The sequence below is a fragment of the Zootoca vivipara genome, chromosome 6 (assembly GCF_963506605.1).
Source record: "Zootoca vivipara chromosome 6, rZooViv1.1, whole genome shotgun sequence".
Lineage (NCBI taxonomy): Eukaryota > Metazoa > Chordata > Lepidosauria > Squamata > Lacertidae > Zootoca > Zootoca vivipara.
Window position 1 is genome coordinate 74,979,469 of NC_083281.1, and position 24,927 is coordinate 75,004,395.

Consider the following 24,927-nt stretch of genomic DNA (forward strand, 5'->3'; position numbering starts at 1 on the left):
TACTGTAATAGGGTGGCCAGGGCTTTTATTCAGCTATAATGGCCATTGCTATTATAAGAGAACAAGGGAAGAGTTTCAAGGTGAGTTCTGGCACCTCTTTTTCTAGAAAAATAGTCCTTCTCCCTAGTCCTTCTCCCAATAATGTTCACCCATCAGGACATTTCAGGCCTTTAAAGAGCCAGGCCTGGACCCAGCCTGAAAAGGGACAAGGTGATCAGATTCATCCAAGTGCTTGCAATTGTCTTGCCACTGTCTCCCTTAATGGCCTTTCCCCCATGGAAGGTATTTGTCACAAGCCACTGGGTCCAGAGCGAACTTTCTTCTCAGGAGTGGTGGGATCCCCATCTCTTTCAAGAGGTTCAGGGCCACTCCCCTCATGCCAAGATGTGTTCAGCCACCTCTGAATTATGTATTTAGACAATCTTACATACTGCCTAATTGCAATCTTCTTTAAAGCCATACAAACTTCAGACAAGTTCACTGTGGATCCTGGTAGAATAGTAGTTAATAATGAAGCACACACACACACAAAATTCATATTTTCCCCCCATCTTTTTTTTTTCTTAACCTAAACTAAAGACAGTGTTCTCGAAGCTATGAACATGAGTCTGACCAAACTGCGGGAGGCAGTGGAAGACAGGAGTGCTTGGCGTGCTCTGGTCCATGGGGTCATGAAGAGTCGGACACGACTAAATGACTAAACAACAACAAAACAAGTTTTCTTGCATTTGCTGAAAACCTTTCACAACACCATCCAAGTGACCTCAGCGAGCATTTCGATTTCAAATACTCCGATTGTTTCTACTTTTAGTTAAGGATTTATATTTATCTCGCTTGCAGCCTTTATTAGGGGGAGGGGCTTTTCGTGGAGGGAGGAACCTGGACAGCTCAGTTGGCTAGAGCGTGGTGCTGATCATGCCAAGGTTGCATGTTCGATCCCCTGCAGGGGTTGGACGAGAGGATCTTTAAGGATCCCTTCCAACTCTACAATTCTACGACTTGCTTGATTTACGCCTGGCAACGCCTGGGGTCCCTTCGTCCTGATGGGTCTCCTTTTGAGTAAATTTAGCTGGCTGCAGCCCCCGCTTCCTCCTCCCCCCTCCCTTGCTTTAATCCTACGCAAGGCCGCTTATCCAGGCGGTCGCCGGGCAGGAGGACGAGGTAGGAGCCGCTGCTGCAGCCGGATCCGCCCGCTTCCCTCCTTCCTTCTTGCGCTGCGCTGCGCTCCTGGGGGAGGCCTCCGGGACCGGGGGAAGGCGGCGGCCCCCGTGGGTGGGCAGGGGCTCGGCGGGGCCAGGAAGGCGGGGGAGGCGTCGCCCAGCCTCCCTCCCTCCCTCCTTTCCTTCCTTCCTCCCATCCGCCTGCGGAGCCGCAGAGCCGCCACCTCCTGCCCGCCAGAAGGCGGGGCGAGAGCGCCTTGGCCGCGCAGGCAGGCAGACAGGTAAGTACTTGGGTGGGTGGTTTTGGGGTGGGGGTCTCCCTCGTCCCTTCTCATTATGGCCTCTTGGGTGAGAGGTTGGGGGTGGACTCCCCTACCCCTCTTTCTTTCTCTCCCACGCCAGCAGGTGGAGGGAGGGGCCGGAGGGGGCTTCGCCCAACAACAGCCCTGCGAGGTGGTCCCGGCTTCCTCTGACCCGGAGTCCTGCAAGTGTTTGGGGGGGGGGGTGGAGGAAGAAAGGGCGGGGTCCATCACGGCCAAGGGTGGAGACCTGGCGCAGCAACCCGGATGCGGGGCTCCCTTCTGGGCTTTGCAGCAAGGGTAGCTCAGGCCAGGCAGGGGAAGGAGGGGACCAGGGTTGTGGCTATGCCCCCTCCCACCATGGCATGCCTGCCAGGTTGCCTTGCCTGGCTGTAATCCTCAGGTCATGTGCAGAGTGCCGCCTCTTCCTCCTAAAAGGGATACATCTTGCCATCGGCGTGTCTGCATGCAAATTCAACCCTCACGAATCTCCAGGTGAGACCTGGGAATCGTTGGGAAGTGTTGCAGCCAGCAGAGGCGCTTAAAAAGGAACAGAGCTCCTACTGGCCATGTGCAAAGTTCTTCCCCTCCCCCGGGGGGGGGGGTGCTGTTGTATATTTTAGCAAAGGAGGGTCCAGTCATGTCCCCGGTAACATGAAGTCAAAAACAAACCCAAAATGGCAGCTTACTAAAAATCCTAGAGGGGCTGCAGAGGTCACCTAGTTGAAATCCACATCCCCACCCCCACACCCCGCTGCTCATTGCAGGAATTTGCAACTGCAGCAGTCTCTTGGGGGAGGCTGCCCATTCTACCCACAGTGAACAGAGGGCCCACTGGCTTCAGAGGTAGCCTCAGTCTCTGTTCCACTATCAAATAATAGATCTTAACCGCTTGGAGGTTATCTGCTCCCCTTCTCCCTTGGGTCCTGCTTGCTGGAGCATCTGCAGGGGATTCCATTGAGAGCAACTACACATCGCTTACCGTGGCTTTTACATTGCTTCACAAGAGCATCTTGCTAGAGGGACAAAATTCAAGCTGTTTGATCGTGTGTGTGTGTGTGTGTGTGTGTGTGTGTTACGGTAGCATAGCTATTGATTAACTTCTAGGGTTGCCAAGTTTCTTGCATACTCTCCTTTGGATTCCTAGGAGGGGCCTTGCTCATGTTCTGGGGGACCAGAGCAGGCATCCCCAAACTGCGGCCCTCCAGATGTTTTGGCCTACAACTCCCATGGTCCCTAGCTAACAGGACCAGTGGTTGGGGATGATGGGAATTGTAGTCCAAAACATCTGGAGGGCCGAAGTTTGGGGATGCCTGGTCCAGAGGAAGCGGGATTATGATATAGCTGGGGGGGAGCAGGAGGGGGATTTGGCAAAGACTTTCCGAGCGCTGGGTTAATTGATGGAGAAGTCAGGGCTGAAGTGAGCCTGCTGGGAATGGGTTGCAACCTTGCAATTGCAGGTGTGTTCATGTTACTGCACAGTAACACCCCCCACACACACACACACCATGTGTTTCACATCTGCACAGCTTCATTATTGTCAGATTCGTTACCTGTTTTGTGTGCACACCGGGGGACATTGACAAGGTGGGGTTGTCTCCACTCTTCCGACCTTGGGCAGAGATGAGCTTTGTGAACACAGAGGGGAAACCTAGCACTCAAAATGCAGCGAGTGCAGAATAAAGGGAAGTCTGGATGGAACCACGATACATAGAAATTGAGCAGGAGAAGCTCTACCCACCTTTTGTCTCTCTGAGAAGAAGCGCTTCACATTTGCAGTCTTACAGGGGGGAAAAATATGAGGCACGTAGGAGAGAGTAGACCCCACACATCAACCGGGCACATTCATATGCCCTTACTTGGGAAAAGTTGCATTCCTCTCTGGCTGCTATTTCCAGAAGGAATCCACAGTCTCCACTGGAGAGTTTGTTTAAATTTAGGAATGAGCAGAGACTTTGCACAACCAGAACAAGCCTCGATGAAGGGGAGGTTGGCACCGTGCTAGAAGTTAGAGAGAGTTCAGGGGTCTCTTGTGAGTGCGTCTTCCATGTGTCTAACTTGAGTCAGGTAAGTTTTATATAAAGGTTTGAACCACCTTCTGATTTTGTGTGGAGTGATTTTGGGGTTGTCTGTTGGCAGTAAATATCATCCTCACTTTTCTGTTAGGTCATAAGTCCAGCTCCTCTTCTTCCATTACGGGGAACAAGAGTAGAATCTTTTTTCAGCTATGCTGAAAAGCAACATATGGCTAGAAATGGTCTAGGGCTATTCTAGGGACAAATGACAAATTGGCAAATCTCGGAGTCTTGATGGTGTTCATCTAAGTAGGGTTCTTAACACAATCCTCTTCATGTGTATGTTGAAGTAAGCCCTAGGGAGTTTAGTGGGACTTACATCTATGTACTTTTTGCAGGATTTCAGCCTAAAGAACTTGGATATGAACTTGCTCAAAATATTCCACCTCTTGCCAAAATTTCCCCCCCTTAGCAGAGAACTGGAAGGCAGGCAGCTTAACATGTATATTTACTTATTTATTTATTAAGTGTATCCAGGGGCAGGGGGAGGATCCAGGAAATTACATTGTAATGTCCTTTTCAGGTCAATTGGTGGAAAGCATAATTAAAGACAAAATTGATCATGCACGTAGAAGGACAAGTCTAGCTGAGAATGAATCAGCAAGGCTTCTGCAAAGGGAAGTTCTGCCTCGGCAACCTTTTACTGTAAGAGTTTGTGAAGAAGAGTCAGGAAGCACGTGGGTAAGGGAAATCCAGAAGATGTTGTATACGTCTTCTGACATCCAGCGTAGCATAGTGGTTAGAGTGTTGAGCTATGAACTTTGAGCCTAGAGTTCAAATCCCTTCTCAGCCATGAAGCTCACTGGGTAAGCTTGGGCCGTTCACCATTCCTTGGCGGAAACACGGGGTAGAAATTTCAAGCACACTCAAAAACCCTTTGACAAAGAAACACTTCACCAAAAGCAAATTAAATCAAATGCATTTAACAATCATAGGATAAGACAATAGGCCTGTTTTAGGAGTTAGTAACTAATTAAAGAACAGTAAGCAGAGGGTGGAGTAAATAAGTATTTCTCGCAAAGGAGGGAAGTAAAAAGTGGAGCCTGCCTGCCTGCATACTGAAGGAATCGGAGCTTGCTGTGACTATCCCCAGAGGGTGCTGTGCAGTCATGGCGAATAGCTTAGTGCAAACACTGTGCGACAGCTGCGGAAAAAGGCTAATTCCATGCTGGGGATTATTAAGAAAGGGACTGAAAATAAAACTGTCAGTACTGTATTGTAATGCTCTTAGGCAAATCTTTGGTGCAGCAGCTGCATTTGGAGCCCTCCTGCATCTCTTTCCTGTCTCTTTTCCCACCCCCGTTTCAAAAAGTATAGTAAGAAAAGGTGGAGCACTCAAAAATATGTTGGGACTATGGAGGCGGCAACTCCCCAAAGGAGTAAGGGTAAAGCTACCATTATTCCTGTTGAGACATCTTCCCCACCCACCCACCCACCATAATACTAGAAGTTCAGGTCACCCAGTGAAACTTGCCAGCCAGCAGATCCGAGCGAGATAAAAGAGAGCCGCTGTTCACCGAGTGTGCAATTATAACTTGTGGAATTTGCTTCTGCAAGAAGATGGCGGCAAGGTTTAGAAAGGGGAACAGACACGTGGGGCAATGGCTGCGTTGGTGGAGAGGAAGGCAAGCTGCCCGTTGGAGGCTGCCAGCAACTGAAAGCCACCCCCATGCCTTTGTGCCATCCTCTGCTGCGTCACCCATCTTGCCAGTCACCATGTTGGCAGCAGGAGGTGCGGGGAGGCGGCACTGGGCTCATTTGGGAGGAGGGGCTGGGTATAGATGTGATCAAGTGGAATGTTTGCCCAGTGTTGATCACGAGTTCACACGCCGCCTTTTCTCTCAGTGCCCTCCAGGTGTTTGGGGCTGTAACTCCTGCAGCTTAGAGTGGGGATTGCAGTCTAGAACAGGCATCCCCAAACTGTGGCCCTCCAGATGTTTTGGCCTACAACTCCCATGATCCCTAGCTAATAGGACCAGTGTTCAGGGATGATGGGAATTGTAGTCCAAAACATCTGGAGGGCCAAAGTTTGGGGATGCCTGGTCTAGAACAACAACTGGAAGGCAGCTAGAGATTATAAGAACATCTCTCTATCTCTCTCTCTCTCTTCCCCTAAATCAGGGTTTTCCAAACTTTGGCCTCCACCTGTCTTTGGACTACAAACCCCCATCACCCCTAGCTAGAAGGACCAGTGAAATCCTTGCACAACAGTTCTTTGGGGACCCTGTGGGGCATCTCTTGTTCCTGGGCTTGGGGAACTCTTCACAGAAGCATTTCTTCCTGCATTGGCCCTGGGAGAGAGTTTTTTGGAGGAGCGTGCTCTTTTGTCAGCACTGACAGGCTTTGCCAGGCGAACCTCCCTGAGAGAACCGCAGAGAGAACCTGGGCTTATGCAATGGGGAGGGTTTCTCCTCCGGCATCTCGGAAACCCACTTAGGTTTATCATCACTAGGCAATCCCAGTAACTTGTAGCTTCTCTTCTTGCAGGTTGCCCTTTTCAGGAGTCCATGAGAACGCAGCCCAGTCTCTGAAGATGACGGAAGTTCAGATTGACACCTCCCGCCTGCCTCCGGTGCAGGAAGGTAAGCCATGCAAGAAGCTAGGAGTTCACCTTGGGGTGTGTGTGTGTGTGTGTGTGTGTGTGTGTGTGTGTGTAAATGTATTAGGAAACATGAAGTGAAGCTTCTCTGAAGGTGATAATCCCACTTTACTGATCTGCAGCTTGAAATGCGTGAAATTTCTAACCTTGAAAGGTGTGGGTGGTGGTTGTTGTTTATTGAATTTATATAGCGTCCTATATCCGGAGGTCTCTGGGTGGTTCACATAAAAATATCACAGTATATAAAATAAAAATAAAAGCAATAACCCAATAATACACCCCCCCCCCCAAAGAGGCACATTTTAGAAGGGTATGGGATGTTGATCAGGTCAACCAAAGGCCTGGTTAAAAAGGAACGTTTTTGTCTAAAGGTGTATAATGAAGGCTCCTGGTGGACTTCCTTGGGGAAAGCATTCCATAGATGGGGAGCCACTGCGGAGAAGGCCCGTTCTCATGTTGCCACCCTTGAGGATGTGGCACACAAGGGAGGGCCTCAGAAGATGATCTCAGGGTCTGGGTAGGTTCATATGGGAAGAGGCGGGCCTTGAGGTATTGCGGTTGCATTTGTAAGAGCAAAACCACAGCTTTGCCCAGTCGTCATCATGGCAAGGCAAGGACTTCTGGGAAGCCCACTTGCGGAGCCCAGCCAGCAATCTGCCTCTGAACTTGGAAGCTCCATTCTTAAGGATAATGTATATGCTGCTCTTCTACAAAAAAGAGAAATGTACAAAATAATAATCAAAACAGAGAGCAGGTATGGTGCAAGCCCCCAAATGCCGCCAGGTGCTGAGGTACGTGGAGTGCCAAACAGCCACAAGCTCGCCCGCATGGAGATGTGTGACAATTTCCATCTCCTTGCTTCTGCTGTGGGAGCAAAGGCCCAGGAAACCCACTTGCCCTCTGGAGTCTGCCATGGTCTCAAATTGATGGCTGGCAACTGTATGATACCTGTAGGCAGAGCCTCCTTTTTTTAAAATAGAAAAAATCCAGACGGGAGAGGGTCACGACAGACATCTCCTTTCTCTTGCTTGCTTTCATTCCTCCTGCCTCTAATTAGACAGGGAGGAGAGAGCGAAATCCTGCCCCTGGCATGCTGCCGCTTGCTCAGTGTACTGGGAGATTTGCTTCAAGCTTCACTGCAACTTCTCCCTTGCAGTCACTAGTGTCTAGACCAGTGATGACGAACCTATGACACGCGTGTCAGACGTGACACGCAGAGCCCTCACTGCTGGCACGCGCCCCATCGGCCCATTTGCGCCACGCTACAGCTTGCCTCCGCTGTTAAAACCCGGATCCTTTTTTGTTGTTGTTGTTTCTGGTAGTCAGAGATTGGTTTTTTAACCCTTTCTGTGCTGTTTTTTCTGGCGCTTTGGCAGACTATGTCGGTGTTGCGTGTTAGTTCCAGTGAAGGTATTATTTGTCATTTATTTCTGTTCTCTTTCCCCCCAAAAAGCACAGCAGCTTTGGGACATCCCCCCAAAAATGCATAGCAACTTTTGCACCCCCCCCAAAAATGCATAGCAACTTTTGCACCCCCCCCAAAAAAAACCTCCAAAACTTTGGTCAGCAGCTCCCCCAAAAAAGCTCAACAACTCTGGGCACTTTGTGATAAATAAGGAGTTTTTGGTTTGGTTTGGTTAAATAATTAGTTTTTGGTTTATTAAATATAGTTATATATTACAATTATACATTTTTGTTATTTAAACTATAAATATCACGAAATATTGTGTGTTTTTTCTCGAAGTGACACACTACCCAAGTTATGCTCGGTTTTTTGGTGAATTTTGACACACCAAGCTCAAAAGGTTGCCCATCACTGGTCTAGACACTTGGGAGAGGAGGACTTCCGCAATATGGAGAGGCAGCCGTAGTTGAGTACAGTCATACCTCGGGTTAAGTACGCTTCAGGTTGAGTACTTTCAAGTTAAGTACTCCGCGGACCAGAAAGTGTTTACTTACGGGTTCCGCCACGCGCGCATGCGCAGAAGCGATCTGCATGCTTCGCGCATGCAGAAGCGCTCTATCGGTGCCTTGCGCACACACGCTATCGCCACTCAGGTTAAGTACTTTTCGGGGTGCGAATGGCACCCCGGAACCAATTAAGTACTTAACCCAAGGTACCACTGTAAATTTTAATTTTTTAAATCTACAATACTGTCTTATTTATTTTATAGTTCAGTACATTGATTATTGCCTTCATTTTATGGATCAATAATCTCATTAGACAGTAAAATTCGTGTTAAATTGCTGTTTTAGGGGGTGTTTTTCGTCGTCTGGAACAGATTCATCCACTTTCCATTGCTTTCAATGGGAAAGTTCGCTTCAGGTTAAGTACAGACCTCTGGAACCAATTAAGTACTTACTGATAACCTGAGTTACCACTGTACACAGATCCAGTGGCTGCAGAATGATGGCCCCAGTTGGTATTTGGAAAGGTGGCTCAGGCTATGGAAAGGCGTCAAAATTTAATGCCAGTCCCTTTATAAAAAAAACCTCCTCCCTGTGGCCCAGTTAACCAGAGCAGCCTTCTCCAACCTGGTGCCCTTTGGGTGTATTGGACCAGGGGCAGCTGCTACACCTTTCCCTGCCGAGAAGGGCGTAGCTAAGGCATCCGAGAGAAGCTTGCTTTTCTCCCCCCCTCCCAGCGCTGCAGTGTTGGGGAGGGGCACATATTTTCCGCCACCGAGATTTGATTCCGGGCCAATAATTATAATGCGTGACATGTCCCTTATTCACCTTGTAATGCGATACGGAGAGGGACGGGGAAAGGATTAAATGAATGTAATTTGGGAAGGGGGAGGAAAGCAATGCCAGCTGGAAATGAGGTCGTGAGGCTGAATCGGAAGCGAAGCTCAGAGTGGCGGGGTTTCCACTGACCTGCGGCCGTTTGGCCATTCAGCTGCCTCTGGGAAGAGATTCTTCAGGGCCTCTCTGCTAAAAGAGCAGCAACTTCCAGGCACCCCTGGGTCGCTTCCACAGGGCAGCTGGTTGTGGCCTCAGTGCTGCTCACAGCGCTGCTGATTTTCTTTTCTTACAATATCCACACCAAAGTGCCCCACCACCTCCTTTAACCCAGAGTTCTGTTTTCCATGGTGGGTTTTTTTTGTTTTTTGTTTTACTTCTCAGACGTTCTGCAGAAGAGGCAAGTCCACATTAAATGGGACCAGAATAACATCCAGTGGCAATGAGTTCCACAGGTTGCCTTTGAAAGAGTCTTTCCTTTCACAACTCCTATTCCAGCCTGTTGTTGAATTCTAACTGACCATTGTTCTAGTTGCTGACTTCCAGTTCTAATCCGTTGCTTTCAGGGGCACGGAAAAAGGAATACAGATTCTGGGCAGCCCACCCACCCACCCCAAAAAGGTGCTGCTTGAGCTCTTGACTTCCTTACTCACTTGGAGGTTCCCTTGCCAGAAGGGCTGGTGGTGGCCGCTGGCTTCAAGTGGCAATTCCTGGAGTGGGGGGGGGGGAGAAGGGCCCTATTCATCATGATGCAAGGACAATAAACTTGAAGACTGATTTTATTGTTTCAATTTGTTTTTTGTTTTTCTGTCTGGGTCTCCCCCCCCCCCCATGCTCCGCAGAAAAAGGATGCTGAGTCGGGGCTGGCCTCCCTAGACTGGGTGTGTCTGACTTCTCACTTTTTGGAAGCAGAAGCTGTGTTTTTGCACAGCACAAATGTGACACACACACACACCCGCCCCCGGCAAGCAGCTGGGCTGTGTGACAAGGCTGGCTGGCACTCTTGAGCAAACGAGAGCTCTGCCAGGCGCAAGAAGGCCTGGCGCGCCCAACACAGTCCTTTGTCGCCACCTTGGAAAAGGTTTTCCCTTGCAATGGGCAAACATTATTTACCACCTTTGATTGAAGTGTGGTTGAGGCCTAAATGACTTTTTTTGGGGGGGGTGGCACATCATAAAGTCCCTCCCTGGCTGGCATTTGCCACGGCACCCGGTTTTGGCTGAGAGGTGCGGCCCTCCCTGCTCGCTCCCCGCCTTTTTTCTTTTTGTGTTGCGTAAACGGTATGTGTAGACAGAGATCTTTCAACACCTTGTTAAGCTGTGCTGACTTGTCGGCCGAGTAGCTGCGGAATGGCTGGGTGTGCAGGGACTGGGTGTGCAACTTTTGGACACACCCAGATTCTGGCAGGGCTCCTGCAAAGAGGCGCCTGTTGCCTTGGGCAGGCTGGCTGCCTTTTTGGCAAGGGAGCACAGCTCAAAGTCACCTCAGTGCCGCCGCCGCCACCACCTCTTCCTCCTCCTGTTAGGAAGGCAGAATGGAAGTCCTGGAGGCACCAAAGCGGAGGCAGCATTGATGCTCTGCGGGGTTACAAGTATTTGGCAGCAACTGCCCAAAACATTCCTCCTCCAAATGCTGTCTCGGATGGCTGTGAGCTTCCTCGGTCCAAAACGCAGCGGCCAGGTGACTGGCTGGCTGGTGATCCAGTCACAACCGCGGTGGCTGGTTTGTCTTCAGGCCCAATTAAAAGTTCTGCTCCCATTTGTGTTTAGAGCTCTAAACAACTTAGGCCCCAAACATCTGATAGTCCCTCTACATCCCTACCGGCCTTCTTGGGTGCTGAGATTTGCTGAGATGCAGCACCTTAATCTGGCCTATTTTGCTGAATTTGCATGGCTTCCCCCCCTGTTTTATAATTGCAAAGGCCTTCCCTGCTTACGTAGCTGCAATGGTTGGAACTCAACCTGCGACTTTGTGGTGTGATGGATGGGTAAGAAAACTTGCAAATAAACGAAAATACTGGCAGAACTGGGCTCTGCTGTTGTTTAATTGTCTGTTCTCTTTCCCCCTGCAGTTTGCCGAGATTTTGCTGTCCTGGAAGACGGCGCTTTGGCTTACAGCCTCCAAGAGCAAGAGAGTAAGAGCTGATGGGACTCTTCCTGATCCTCTTCCTGAGCAAAAGGCTCAGAGCAAGCCCAGCCTTGCCTTCCCTGGCCAGAGTTTTGGAATTTCTTGGGGTCTTTTTCTACCTGGTCTGGCTGGGCCCCTGGCTTCAGCATTTAACAACAACAACAATAACAACAACAACAACTTTATTATTTGTACCCTGCCCATCTGGCTGGGTTTCTCCAACCACTCTGGGCAGCTTACAGGATATATAAAAACAAAGTAAAATATCAAGCATTTAAACTTCCCTGATACAGGGCTGCCTTCAGGTGTCCTCTACAAGTTTTGTAGTTCTTTATCTCCTTGACGTCTGAAGGGAGGGTGTTCCACAGGGAGGGCGCCACTACTAAGAAGGCCCTCTGCCTTTAGCATTGGAGTATTAACACACACACACACACACACACACACACAAAACCGCATATGCCCCACCCACTTAGAGGCCTTCAGACGATCCCTGGAAATAGGTCCATCCTGCATGCTCAAGGCATCCTTTGGAAACACATTTAGTTTTCCAAGTACGGGGTACCTGTTGGAGCCAGAGTTTTTACGGCCTTTTTTTTTTTTTAGTTAATTAAATGGAGCCTAGTGCTTCAGTGAATCAACCTTGCAGATTTTAACGAGGAACAGGCTTGACAGGCACCGCTCTCTCCAGGGACACTCTCAAGGTTGACTCCTTTTGGCGGCCCTTTGGAAGGGGACGGTTCCTCCTGCAGCCCAGATGGGCCGCCTTGCTCACCCCAGCGCCTGTCTTGGCTGCCACAGCGGATGCCCATGAATCACTCCGTGACGTCATTCCCCGCTGCAGTGACGCACACGGTCCAGGCAGAGGACACTTCCCCCACCTCCCCCGGTGCCACCCCCTTCACCACCCACACCCTGTCAACGGGGCTGATGGATGGCAGCTAAGATCAGGGCTGCCAGGGGTGGTTAGAGCAGCTGGCTGGCCAGCCAAGCAGCTCTTGTCTATGGCACCCAGAGGTGGCAGGCCAAAGAGGAAAGAGCCTTCCCTCTCCATCTTTCCTCACCAAGCACCCTTGAGAGGGCAAGAAAGTATGAACAGCTACTGCCCAGCAGGCAGGATCTGGAAGAGATCCAGTCAGATGAGCAGCTTGGCATTGTGCCACCTGTTTGGGTTGCTACATCAAGAGTCCTATTGCTCCACCTTGGCAGTCTTTCCTTTCCCCCTTCTGTCCAGTGCCTGGAGAGGCAGCCCAAGGAGTGTTGCCCCCCGAAAATGCGTCACTTGAAGCAGGATCACACATGCTCTGTCACAGCTCCTTTGCTTTGGGCCGTGGCTCCTCCGTGGCAGCCATTTTGCGACCGGTACCCCCAGCACTCTCTCAAAATTCAGCCTACACGGACCGGCGGCAGTTCTCCAGTGTTCCAAACAAGGGAGTCTTTCTTCCCAGCCCTACCTGGAGATGCCCTTGAAGGCGGGGAAGGGAGGAGAGAGGAGGACAAAAGAGGCCTTTCCGTTCCAGCCCATGCAGTGAAGTTTCCATCTCTTCGCAGTTGAACAGCATTACACTTCGAACATTCAGAAGAACCAGCTGGTCCAGAAGGACATCCGAATTGCCAAGAAACTTCAGGACCTGGAGGAGGAAGCCAGGAGGAAGCACCAGCTCTCTGAGCAGCAGAGGGAACTGTAGGTTTGCTTTGGAGTCCTAACTTGGTTGCAGGACGGCTGTGTCTCTTCCTTTGGGTGGGAGAGGCCCTCTGAAGTTCCTGCTCTGCCCCTCTCTCGTACATCTGGTGATTAGTAAGGCCCAGACACAACAGGGACAGAGGCTTCCTGCTTCACTAATTGCCTCTTCCTTCCTTCTCTCCTGCCCGCATCACACGCAGGGAAGATCGGGACTCCGACATCGCCCGTGCCACCCCGGAAGACATTCGGAGGGAGGCAGAGGAGAGTTGCCAGAGGAAGGCGAAGGACCAGGTAACAGGAACACCTGGAGCCAGGTTGCAGGCTCCCTCCCTTCCTTTGGCCCTCTCTTGGCAGGAACAGGACAGGGTGGGCTGCCTAGCAGGTCCTTCCAAAAGGCAGATTATTTTTAGTTGGCTCTAGCACACCCTGCAGCAATTTGACTCTGGGTCCGCTCACCCACCGCCTAAGTAAAGTGGGGGGACTTTACTTGGACTGACATCAAGTTGCATATCCTCATTGCAAACAAATCAGAATGTTTTCAGGGGGTAAAGGGACCCCTGACCATTAGGTCCAGTCGTGACCGACTCTGGGGTTGCGGTGCTCATCTCGCGTTATTGGCCGAGGGAGCTGCCGTACAGTTTCCAGGTCATGTGGCCAGCATGACAAAGCCGCTTCTGGCGAACCAGAGCAGCACACGCCGTTTACCTTCCCACTGTAGCGGTACCTATTCATCTACTTGCATTTTGACGTGCTTTCGAACTGCTAGGTTGGCAGGAGCTGGGACCGAGCAATGGGAGCTCACCCCGTCGCTGGGATTCGAACTGCCGACCTTCTGATCGGCAAGCCCTAGGCTCTGTGGTTTAACCCACAGCGCCACCCGCATCCCGTTTCAGGGGGTAGAACAGTGTACTGTAAATGTTTCCTCCAGAGCAGGAGGAAATGTTTCCTGCCCCTGGAGGAAACATTTACACTGTTTCAGGGGGTAGGACAGTGTAAATGTTTCCTCCAGGGCAGGACTGGAAAAAGAGATTTATCTGGAGGCAGATGAACCAATGGCTGCTATCTTATGGGTGTTTCCAGTGTGTGTTTGTTGGCTGACTTGGGCTGGGTTCCTGAACCTCCTTATTCCTCCACTCGCTGGTCAGTGGGAAGCCGGCCGTTCATTGTGGAGCGTTGCGGAAACCCACTTAAATGAGAGTTTCACCTTTGCAGAAACCTCTGCCTGCTCCCTGCCATTAGCGGCCAGGGGCAGCTTGGCCGCAAACTGCTGTTTTAATATGTAGAACAGGCTGTTCGATTCCAAATGGGATTAGCCTGGAAAGAGTAGTTTGGTGGAGCTGCTGCTTGTCTGGCTAATGGAACAAAAGCAAGAGATCAAAGCTGGCGGGGGCACCTGAGGTGACAGAGATCGCTGAAAGGGGCTCTGCCTGCCTTCTAAGAACAGCAGCCCCAAATCTGGACTTTCCCCAGCCCCTTCTCCCTCACAAGGGTGTGAAAGCTTCCCCAATAGAATATCCTCTTCTAAACCAATTTCCTTATCAGGCGGACAGAATGGGGGGCGGGGCGGGGGATGCCATCTCCGCTCCATGGTTTCAGCCGATCAGAATTCTTATGTATAAAATTACATTTTTTATGGCTGGCTGAACGTTGGCTTTAAAACAACCTAAGGAACTTTGAAAAAGATGAAGGCTTGAGTGGAGGGAGGGTGCCCAGGTCCAGAACAGCGTTTCACCCTCTGGTTTAAAAATGTTCTCCAGAAGATGAAAGCAGGCACAACATTCCCGCTTTGGGCAGGAGACGGCTGCAGTGCAGAGTTCGCAGCAACTCCTGTCATCTCATTGAGTGAGGCTCCCTGTCAATACCGGGAGCCATCAACAAGCCTTGCTTCCACAAGAACCATTGGGAGGAGTCCACTTAAGGCTACTTTCCAGTAGCTCCTTTGCAAGGGTGGGTGGGTGAGAAATAGGGCCACAGAGGCACAATTAGTACCCTGGGTTTCCATTGTCTTAGTTCTCTGCCAGCTGAATGGGAGACAGAAAGAACCACAAAGTGGTGGCAGGGTGAAGCCTGGCTCTGGAATTCCATTTCCGTCCCCTCTCAGTGGGTTTTTTCCCCCTCTCCTCCACAAAGGAAATAGCCAAGCAGCTGCAGGACTTGGAGGAGGAGAGCCTGCAGAAGAAACAGCAGCTGTGGCTCAGGAGCTCAAGTCCGACACAACGAGGAGGAGGAGAAGGTGAGGTTTGCTCCAGAGAGGAGGAGCTTCTCTGGGGCTCTCCGGGGGCCGCAAACCAGACACACGGGGCCTCCCAAATTTCATCTGACTGCAACTTGCATCCTCAGCTGGAGCGCAGGTGGCACAAGTCTCATGAGGGCACCCCAACACGCACGGGACCAAAGCCAGCACCTACTTTCGGTGTCTCCGTTGCCTGGCCATTGCTGGTGCTGATGGGAGTTGTAGTCCCACCAGCATCCGGAAGGCAGCTGGTTGGGAAAGGCTGGTGGAGAATTAGCGCCCGGCTCTTGGGGATGTCTCTGGGCCCGAGGCTTTGGCGTTACACCGCCCTGCAACTGGGAAATCTTGGCACCATTTTAACGTGGCAGATTTCCAAGCACGAAAGCGCTGGGCTTTTGATGGCTTTTCGGAAGGGGACCAGGCCAGCCTCAGCTGGGTGGTCCTGTTTCTCCCCTTGGCCTTCAGCTGCCAGCAGAGGGGCAACCTCCTGCAATGAGCTCTCAGCTCGCTTAACCAGCAGCACATGCAGAGCTGCTCCTTCAACCTCCTTCCCCACGACTCCATTTTTCACGTTTGTCTCCCTGTCTCTCTCTCTGTGTGTCTTCAGATGACTCCCTCGGGCCCCTAAACTGGGTGACGGCAGAACTTGAACTCCAGAACCAGCAGCAGGTCCAGCAAGATGAAGAACTAGCCCGGGAGCTGCAAGCTGAGGAAGTGGCTCGCCTGGTGAGCGCCCATCTTGGTCTCCTCCTCCTCCTCCTCCTCTGGGCCAGGAATTAAGACATGGGTTGCAGCAGTGGCTGGAGGGAGGGCACTTTCTTGCCTGTTACAAACGGGGCCTGTCAGATAAAGAGAGCATGTGAAGGTTTTAAGGTTTCACATCTGGAGCTGGGTTTGTGACAACTGCCTCATGCTTTTATACTGCTGCAGTTTCACTGGGTTCATGTCGTCTTTTTGTTGTAATGATACTGGGTTTTGGTTTTACGTGGAACACAGCTTAGAGATTTTTTATTTTTATTTTATTTTGTTATTAATTAAAGCTTTTAATTAGGGAAGCTTTTAATGTTTAATAGATTGTATTTTAATGTTTTGTTGGAAGCCGCCCAGAGTGGCTGGGGAAACCCGGCCAGATGGGTAGGGTATAAATAATAAATTATTATTATTATTATTAAATTATTATTACAGTGGAACCTCAGTTTATGAACACCTCGGTTTACGAATTTTCGGTTTATGAACACTGCAGACCCATCTGGAACGGATTAATTCACTTTCCATTACTTTTAATGGGAAAGTTCGCTTCAGTTTATGAGCGCTTCAGTTTATGAACAGACTTCCGGAACCAATTACACCCATGCTTCGGGTTAAGTACGCGTCAGGTTGAGTACTCCGCGGGCCCGTCTGGAACAGATTAATCCACTTTCCATTACTTTCAATGGGAAAGTTTGCTTCAGTTTATGAACGCTTCAGTTTATGACCAGACCTCCGGAACCAATTGTGTTCATAAACCGAGGTGCCACTGTATATTAAATTGTTATTATTATTATTATTATTATTACCTTGAAGGTTGTAAATCTCATGCCAGGGCGTGTTGGCCCCAGGAGCATTGCGGGAAGGTCCTAGGAAGCCAAATACAGACTGGCATGAAATGGTTGAAATCCTGAATCTCCCAAGGCAGTGTTCTCCAAAGCAGGAGAAGAACCAGTTTCCTGCACTTGAGAACTTTCTGCTCACAGTGGCTTCCTCTTGTCAGGATTCAGTTTCAGTCACTTGGCCCTCATCCAGCACCCCTGCAGTGGGCTCTGGTGACAAGGGAGGGAGAGCCGAGTATCGTCAGCATTCCAGATCCCCAGCTGACCTCCCTCCAGTTGACTTCTAATAGACTCATAGAACTGTAGAGTCGGAAGGGACCCCTGAGAGCCATTTAGTCCAACCATCAATCTCGACGTGTGGTTTCCCATCCAATTTGAAACCATAGTGGACCCTGCTTAGCTTTGCAAATGTGCTAGCAGTTTTATTGCTGCACCACTAGAGGGATGTTGTTAAAGGGTGCAGAGGGTAAGGTGGGCCCCGTGGGCCCCCGAAACGCCAGTGCCAAAGTGTGTGTTTGTGTGCGTATAGACCGGAGCAAGACGGTCGGAGCATATTACACCAATCCTGGTCTGACTGCACTGGCTACTGTTTAGTTTCCAGGCCCAATTCAAAGTGCTGGTTTTGACCTATAAAGCCTTAAACGGCTTAGGACCTCAATATCTCAAGGACTGCCTTTTTCCATATGAACCTAACCAGACCCTGAGATCATTTTCTGAGGCCCTCCTTTGTGTGCCACCTCCTCGAGAGGTCTGGAGGGTGGAACACAAAAACAGTGGCTCCCCTTCTGTGGAATGCTCTCCCCAGGGAAGTTCGCCTGGCCCCTTCATTATACACCTTTAGGCGCCAGGCGAAAACATTCCTTTTTTATTTTTATTTTTTTAAAAAACATTCCTTTTGACCTGATCAACATCCCATACCCTTTTAAAATGTGGCTCTTTTTTTGGGGGGGTTATTATTGGGTTATTGCTTTTATTTTTATTTTATATACTGTGATCTTTTTATGTGAACCGGCCTGAGACCTCCGGGTATAGGGCGGTATATAAATTCAATAAATAAAATAATAATAATAATAATAATAATAATAATAATAATAATAATAATAATAATAGATAAAGGAAGCTCTCCAAAAGGCAACCACACCTCCTGGGAAGATGCTTTGTACCAAACGTGGCTGGCAGCAGTTGCTGCCCAGCAAATGGCCTGAGGCAGTGTTTATATATTCCTGCATGAATCAGAATTACAAGGGCGCCTCAGAAAAGGAGCAGCTGTTCTTTTGCCTTCCTGAGGTGAGAATCGAGCTCGCAGCTCCTGCCTTGGGAGAGCAGGGCTCATCCTCTGTATTGGAAATGCCTCATGTAAACAAAAAGAACGAAAGAAAGAAAGAAAGAAAGAGAGAAGGATTTGTGGTGCGGACAGAGCTCCTCCTCTTCCACCTTCTCTGCACCGCCTTGTTTTATTAGCTTTTCCACTCTCATACAGAAAGCCAGGAAGAACCGGGAACGCCACAATGACTACAGGGCAGCCCAGGTGGCCCAGGATGAGGTAAGGAGCTGATTGCTGGTCTCTTCGCTCGGCTTGGCTCAGTGGGGCTTTGGTGTTTGGGGGGGGGGGTTGCAGCTGTGGGCTTGCCCACTGGTGGAGAGGGTGGCATCAAAGCAGCTCTGGTGTGACGGCCCAGCCCAGCTCCAACAGCATCGAAGGATGAAAGCAACTCTCTCGCTTCCCTCCATAAACAGCCAGGCTTCAAGCTGGACCATGACTGGCTGGCTTGCAGTTGAGGCCGCAGCGCTGCCAAGCCAGCTGCTCTCACCATGGGCATCAGAGCGAGGGTTTGCTGCTGGGGGGCTCTTTGCCCACAGCCCCACCCTCCTCCCCCCAGTTTGTCCTGCCCCCAGTGCCTCGTAAGCTGCTCAGGCCCTACTCCACCCACCTCTTCCCTCCCTCCCTCCTTGAGTTCTTTTGTGGGTCCTTCTGCCTGAAGACGCCTGCTTTGGGGGTGGGGTGGGGGGCTCCCTTCGGCCCACTCATGGCTCTGCACCCGTTCAGAAGACCTCCCTGTTTGTCTGGGCCTTTTTGGTTCAGGATTGAGCCAGGAAAAGACTGGAGTGTGGTAGGTGCTTTTGGACCGGAGTGTGGGCTGTCGAGTTACAAATGCCTCAACTCTCCTCTGTTGACCCTGAAAGACTTCGAATCCTCTCATCTGGAGCAGGAACCGCCCAAGGCCAGTTTGTTAGGGTGCAGTCTGGAGCTAAGCAACCAAAGGGCTTGCCAGGGGGATGGGGGACGACAGGTGGTTGGCTGGGGGACGCAGTTTGGAAAGCCTCACGAGGCCAGTGTCACTGGGCTCTGAGACAGAAATACTTTCAATGAGAGATACTGGCTTGCCTTTAAAAAAAGGCCTTTCTCCCTCCCCTATCCTGCTCCCAGGAGATTGCACGGTACATGCAGGACCAGGAACTAAAAGCTCAATGGAGATCCCCCAGGAGGAGCAAGGCCATGACAGGGGCAGGGGCAAGTGGCAAGGGCACCACTATGGAGGAGGCAGCCCCCAGCAGCAGCCCCAGCCAAGAGGTAAGTGACCCAGCTGGGTGTGTGTGGCAGAAGTCCCCTCTGCATGGACCCAGCAGCTTGGAGCTGGCAGTGGCACTTTCTTAATGCATAGCAAATCTTAAAGTTAGGGTGCTCCTAATGACAGGTTCTATGCCCTATGTTGTTTAGTCATTTAGTCGTGTCCGACTCTTCGTGACCCCATGGACCAGAGCACGCCAGGCACTCCTGTCTTGCACTGCCTCCTGCAGTTTGGTCAAACTCATGTTCGTAGCTTCGAGAACACTGTCCAACCATCTCGTCCTCTGTCGTCCCCTTCTCCTAGTGCCCTCCATCTTTCCCAACATCAGGGTCTTTTCCAAGGATTCTTCTCTTCTCATGAGGTGGCCAAAGTATTGGAGCCTCAGCTTCACGACCTGTCCTTCCAGTGAGCACTAAGGGCTGATTTCCTTCAGAATGGATAGGTTTGATCTTCTTGCAGTCCATGGGACTTTCAAGAGTCTCCTCCAGCACCATAATTCAAAAGCATCAATTCTTCGGCGATCAGCCTTCTTTATGGTCCAGCTCTCACTTCCATACATCACTACTGGGAAAACCATAGCTTTAACTATACGGACCTTTGTAGGCAAGGTGATGTCTCTGCTTTTTAAGATGCTGTCTAGGTTTGTCATTGCTTTTCTCCCAAGAAGCAGGTGTCTTTTAATTTCGTGACTGCTGTCACCATCTCCAGTGATCAAGGAGCCCAAGAAAGTAAAATCTCTCACTGCCTCCATTTCTTCCCCTTCTATTTGCCAGGAGGTGATGGGACCAGTGGCCATGATCTTGGTTTTTTTAATGTTGAGCTTCAGACCATATTTTGCGCTCTCCTCTTTCACCCTCATTAAAAGGTTCTTTAATTCCTCCTCACTTTCTGCCATCAAGGTTGTGTCATCTGCATATCTGAGGTTGTTGATATTTCTTCCGGCAATCTTAATTCCGGCTTGGGATTCATCTAGTCCAGCCTTTCGCATGATGAATTCTGCATATAAGTTAAATTAAAGTTAGGGTGCTCCTAATGATAGGTTCTTTGCCCTATGACAATACAGCAAAACCAAACTTTTGACCAGTGCAGGCACAGTGACTTGGGTGCCAGGCCAGTTTCTTTCTTTTTTCTTGCTTATGCTCCACTTTGCTTAACACCCCACCTGGACTCGAAAGCGGGCTTGCTGTTTGGCGACGTTTCGGCCGGCCTTTCGAATTTTCCAAAACAGAAACTGCCCATTTGCCCCTGAGCCTCTCCTCTTCCTCGGGTTGGCTTGCTCTGAGCAAAGGTTATTTGTGGGCTGTGTGGAGGGTTAGGAAATAAGCACCGCGGGGTGGGGGTGGGGATGGCACCAGCCTCCCTAGTTCACACCCCAGCTCCGAAAGAGCAGCAAGTCTCTTGGCAGGCAGAATGGTTCAGGGTCTTTTCTTACGTGGCGCCGTGTTGCTTTCTTACCAGAAGGAGGCGCAAGAGAGCTGCGGAACCGCATTGCCAACTGGACTCTGGTCCTCGGACAGCTCAGAAGTGCCCACCAATGGAGGCCAGCCAGACATCAGGTCAGTGCTGCTCAGATGGTAACTTTGCAGAGATCCCTTATGAATTTAATTATTCAAATGGTTATTAAATCACTTAGTCACTTATCAAAGCTTTATTAGACATTTTACAAATAAAACCATAAAAGAGAAAATCACATATAAGAGCCTTGAAATATATATATATAAGGCAGCAGTTGGCTACATAGACTGATTGTATATATATACGGTATATATATGTAGAATCTGTGGTTTTCCCTGTTAACCTGTTCCTTGGAGGACTGCTACTAAAAACTCGACTACCCCTGCCGTTACCCTATGGTCAACGTCAGATAGGCAGAATCACACACTTCCTCCTTGCTGGGGTTATTAAATTCTGCTGTCTCTGTCTCTGTCTGTCTGTCTGTCTGTCTCTCTCTCTCTCTCTCTCTAAAGTCCAGAGAAGGGCAACCAAAATGGTCAAAGGCCTGGAAACAATGCCTTATGGGGAACGGCTTAGGGAGCTGGGTATGTTTAGCCTGGAGAAGAGAAGGTTAAGGGGTGACATGATAGCCGTGTTCAAATATATAAAAGGATGTCATATAGAGGAGGGAGAAAGGTTGTTTTCTGCTGCTCCAGAGAAGCGGACCCGGAGCAATGGATTCAAGCTACAAGAAATAAGATTCCACCTCAACATTAGGAAGAACTTCCTGACAGTAAGAGCTGTTCGACAGTGGAATTTGCTGCCAAGAAGTGTGGTGGAGTCTCCTTCTTTGGAGGTCTTTAAGCAGAGGCTCGACAGCCATATGTCAAGAATGCTTTGATGGTGTTTCCTGCTTGGCAGGGGGTTGGACTGGATGGCCCTTGTGGTCTCTTCCAACTCTATGATTCTATGATTCACTTCTGGTGCCCATTTATTCTTTATTAGAAACCAGATTTCTGGAGAGATGGGGGCAGGGTGGGAGGGAATGCTGCCAGGGCAACTGGAGGGGAAAGAAACTTACGAGTGTCCTGTCCTTCCTTGCAGGTTGTCCCTCAGGCCGCAGCTGTGCCGGAATATTGCCGAGGACCTGGACCCAACCTTCAGGGCCCAGAGGGCGGAGGCCCCTGCTGGAATGGTTGCCCTTTGCTCCAGAGGTGGGTAATGCAGCTGGTTCTTCTGGGATTGCAAGCCATTTCCCAGGTGCTGACTGGGTGTGTGTGTGTCCCTTTGATCTCAGGTATGCACAAGAGTGGCCACCAGGGGGCAGCAGGGGTTGGCGTGCTTGTAGTTTCAGTGCCAAGTGAAGGCTTCGAACATTTGCTTGGGCACCATCTTTTAAGTGGGCGACAGCGTAGCAGCCCCTCCTGCCCTTCCCAGTGGCCACTCTCTGTCCTCTGTGTTCGTTTTGAAGCGCTTGTTGTAGTGTAGTCGGGGTGTGCATTCAGTTGTGTTACTTTCGCTCTCCGATCTGCCTTGTGTTGATGAAGGGTGCTAAAGATATCCTTTTTCATAAATAAACCAGCCACAGTTGTTCTGATCGGTCCAGATCCGGCAGTGGAATCCGATTCCATGCTCAGGTGCTGCATAAAGGGCAAACGCTAAAGAACAACATAATAAGAATAATACTTGTCCTTCAATTCCATGGCTAGATGTTACAACGTGGTTTTCTCAGCCCCATTTACCCTCCACAACGAAAGGCTGGGGCCATTTGCAGGCCAGTCAGAGTTGGTAGGGACCCCGAGGGCCATCTAGTCCAACCCCCTGCAACGCAGGAGTCTTTTGCCCAATGTGGGGCTCGAATCCATGACCTGAGATGAAGAGTCCCGTGATCTACCGACTGAGCTATCCCAGCGGCAGTTGATGGGGAAGGGTACCCCCAAGGCCCAAGTAGAGCAGGAAAAAACTCATCGTTGAAACCCTGGTGAGCCACTGCTGCCAACCAGAGTAGGGGGCACTGAGCTGCATGGGCCAGTGGCCTGAATTAGTGTCTAAGGCAGCAGCTTCCCCTATTCCCATCCCTTCCCAACTGCACCTGGATGGTGGAAGTGGAAAGTGCTGCTGCTGATTCTTACCATTCTGTTTATCGTCCCCGAGTTGACACCCCCTCCAAAAAAACCTATTTGGCTCCCATGAATGCTCCCAAGATTATCAGTGGTGATAAGTGACAAAAGGCTCACAGCCTGCTCCACTGGGTGCTTGCAAATCCAGCACCACCATGTTCGTGTGCCTGGTTGCCTTGGGGAGGGTTCTCGTCCCGTCTTCCCCCTTATCTCAGCTGGTAGAGCATGAGACCCTTAATCTCAGGGCCATGGGTTCCAGCCGCAGCAGATCCCTTCTCCCTGTTCTGCAAAGGGAGGAAGCCTCTTCTCCTACGGCTGTCTTGGGTATAGCACAACTGCCTCATCAGCACAGGAGGAGACGGACTTGTGAGCACCCTCCTCCAGTCTGGTGCCCTCCACGTGTTACTAGACTACAAATCCCATCATCCCTGAGCATTGGCCGTGCTAGCTGAGGCTGATGGGCATTGTAGTCCAAAGCAGTTGGCTCACTTGGGATGTGGGGATGGCTGCTGCTGGTGATGCCATTACAGATATCTCTTTCTCTCTCATCTCCTTTCCTCCTCCTGACCCCATCCAACCGCTTTAGCCGCTGCTGCCCCAGGAGGACGCTCAGTCCCTGCGGGCGGCTTCTTCGACTACCCAGACGAGCTTGGCGAACCTGCCTTTGTGTCCCCGACAAAACGACAGCCAGAGAAGGTAGGCCGGCAGAAACCCAGGGACAAGAAGGAAGGCTGCAAGCAACAGTGACGCATCCGCTCCCAACAGAGCGGCTGCTCCCCCCACCCCTTGCCACAGCAGGGACTCATCGAGAAAAGGGGGCTTCATTCCTCTGGCCTCTTCGCCACCTCTGCCCATACCTGCAGTTGCTCTGGGGGGCCAGGGTTTGCTCTAACAAGTCTGAGGCCAACGGTGCAAAAGGCTGCCATTTCCCCCCACCCTTTGCAAAGAACGTCAATGTCCACACAACTGATGCATCCTCGTAGCTAAATGCGGCAGTCCCAGAAGGCTGCCGTCTCTTTAATCCGGGACCAAAACGCTTTAGCCTCTTCTGCAAGCCATCTTGACTCGCTCATGTGACCTTTTTGCCTTGGTTGGGAAGAAGATGGCTTCACCAGGCAAGGTCTGCCGGGTGTCAAGAGGTAAACAGCGGGTGCTCTGCAGAAGGGCAAGACCCTGCCCTTGGACTCCTTTGTGGGAAGACGCTCTTTTGCTGAGAGGGTGGCAGTTTTGCTGCAGCGAAAAATGGGGCAGCAGCGATTGGATGGGTGAAGGCTGGAAACGTCCTCCGAGAGGCTTGAAAGGTTAAACGAAGAGCCCTGGATCAGACCCATCTAGCCCAAAATCGTGTCTTCATAGGGGCCAACTTGATGCCTCGTCTAGGGAGCTAGCTAGTACAACATTCATTTTAAGCCTGCAACTGATATTCAGGGGCATTGTGGTTGGTAGCCATTGACAGCCGCCTCTTCCTCCTCCATGAACTTGTCTTATCCTTTTTTAAAAGCCTTCCAAGTTGGTGATTTGTCATTGCCGCATATTCCGGGAGCCCAACTTCACCCCACCAGCCTTTTTCTCCTTGTACTGCATGACAAGTGGGATCTGAGTGACCCCACTAGGCTTTTGAGGAGATCAGGCATTTCCAGGTGATCCTAAAATGATGCTCTTTGTTAAGAGGGAAGAATATATTACCTTCTCGGGCTCTTTGCATTTCTGCAGCATTGGACACGGTGTGCAATATAAACAGGCAAGGAGCAAGAGCACAAAATGCTTTCAAAGTAGATTTGGAAAAGGTCTTCTGCAGACACACACACCCTACTTATTGCCAGGACTGGATCTCGCACTGCAAGGAGTGCAGTTTGAAATTGGTGCTAAATGTGCTAGGCTTAATCTTAAAAATATATATATTAATAATAATAATCCTATGTGTATGTGTGTTTTAATGTACCAGCATCATGAGCAGGATCTGTGCCCAGAGTGGCTGGTGCTGCTCAGCAGTTCTGCTAGCAAGAGTCTTGCTGGAGAAAAAGCTTCCTTGTGACTATTTTGTGCATTTTCTGTGGGGGCGGGAGTAGTGTGTGCTCAGGAAATGAGCCCTTGCTCAAAAGCTGGTTCTTGCGCACTTTGGGGCGGCTTACGTAAACTTTTCCCACCTGAAGGGTGCAAAACCGTTCACCTGGACCACATCTTCTGGGATTTGAGAAGGCTCCACAGGGAAAATCCTACAGGTGTGAGGTGAGGGCTCTGCTCCCAATTGCTTCTTTCCTAGGTAAGCTGCATTTTCAAGTGTTCCCTCAGTTAAAG

At 50.4% G+C, this 24,927-nt stretch overlaps 1 protein-coding gene across 3 annotated transcripts; it reads left to right on the forward strand.

Moving 5' to 3' along the window:
* Nucleotides 1-1,472: 1,472 nt before the first annotated feature.
* Nucleotides 1,473-24,548, forward strand: LOC118087657 (coiled-coil domain-containing protein 50). 3 transcript variants are annotated; one of them, XM_035120529.2, is made up of 12 exons: nt 1,473-1,954; nt 6,022-6,116; nt 10,947-11,009; nt 12,551-12,683; nt 12,884-12,974; nt 14,814-14,916; nt 15,524-15,642; nt 17,986-18,048; nt 18,934-19,077; nt 20,537-20,631; nt 21,614-21,723; nt 23,216-24,548. In XM_035120529.2, exons 1-12 carry the CDS (start codon nt 1,866-1,868, stop codon nt 23,374-23,376), a joined length of 1,266 nt encoding a protein of 421 aa, XP_034976420.2. In that variant the 5' UTR covers nt 1,473-1,865; the 3' UTR covers nt 23,377-24,548. The 3 variants fall into 3 exon arrangements, with proteins under 3 accessions (XP_034976420.2, XP_034976419.2, XP_060132118.1); XM_035120528.2 differs by having other exon boundaries at nt 1,474-1,954; nt 20,534-20,631; XM_060276135.1 differs by lacking the exon at nt 1,473-1,954 and adding an exon at nt 2,832-4,215 and having other exon boundaries at nt 20,534-20,631; nt 23,216-24,547.
* Nucleotides 24,549-24,927: the final 379 nt, after the last annotated feature.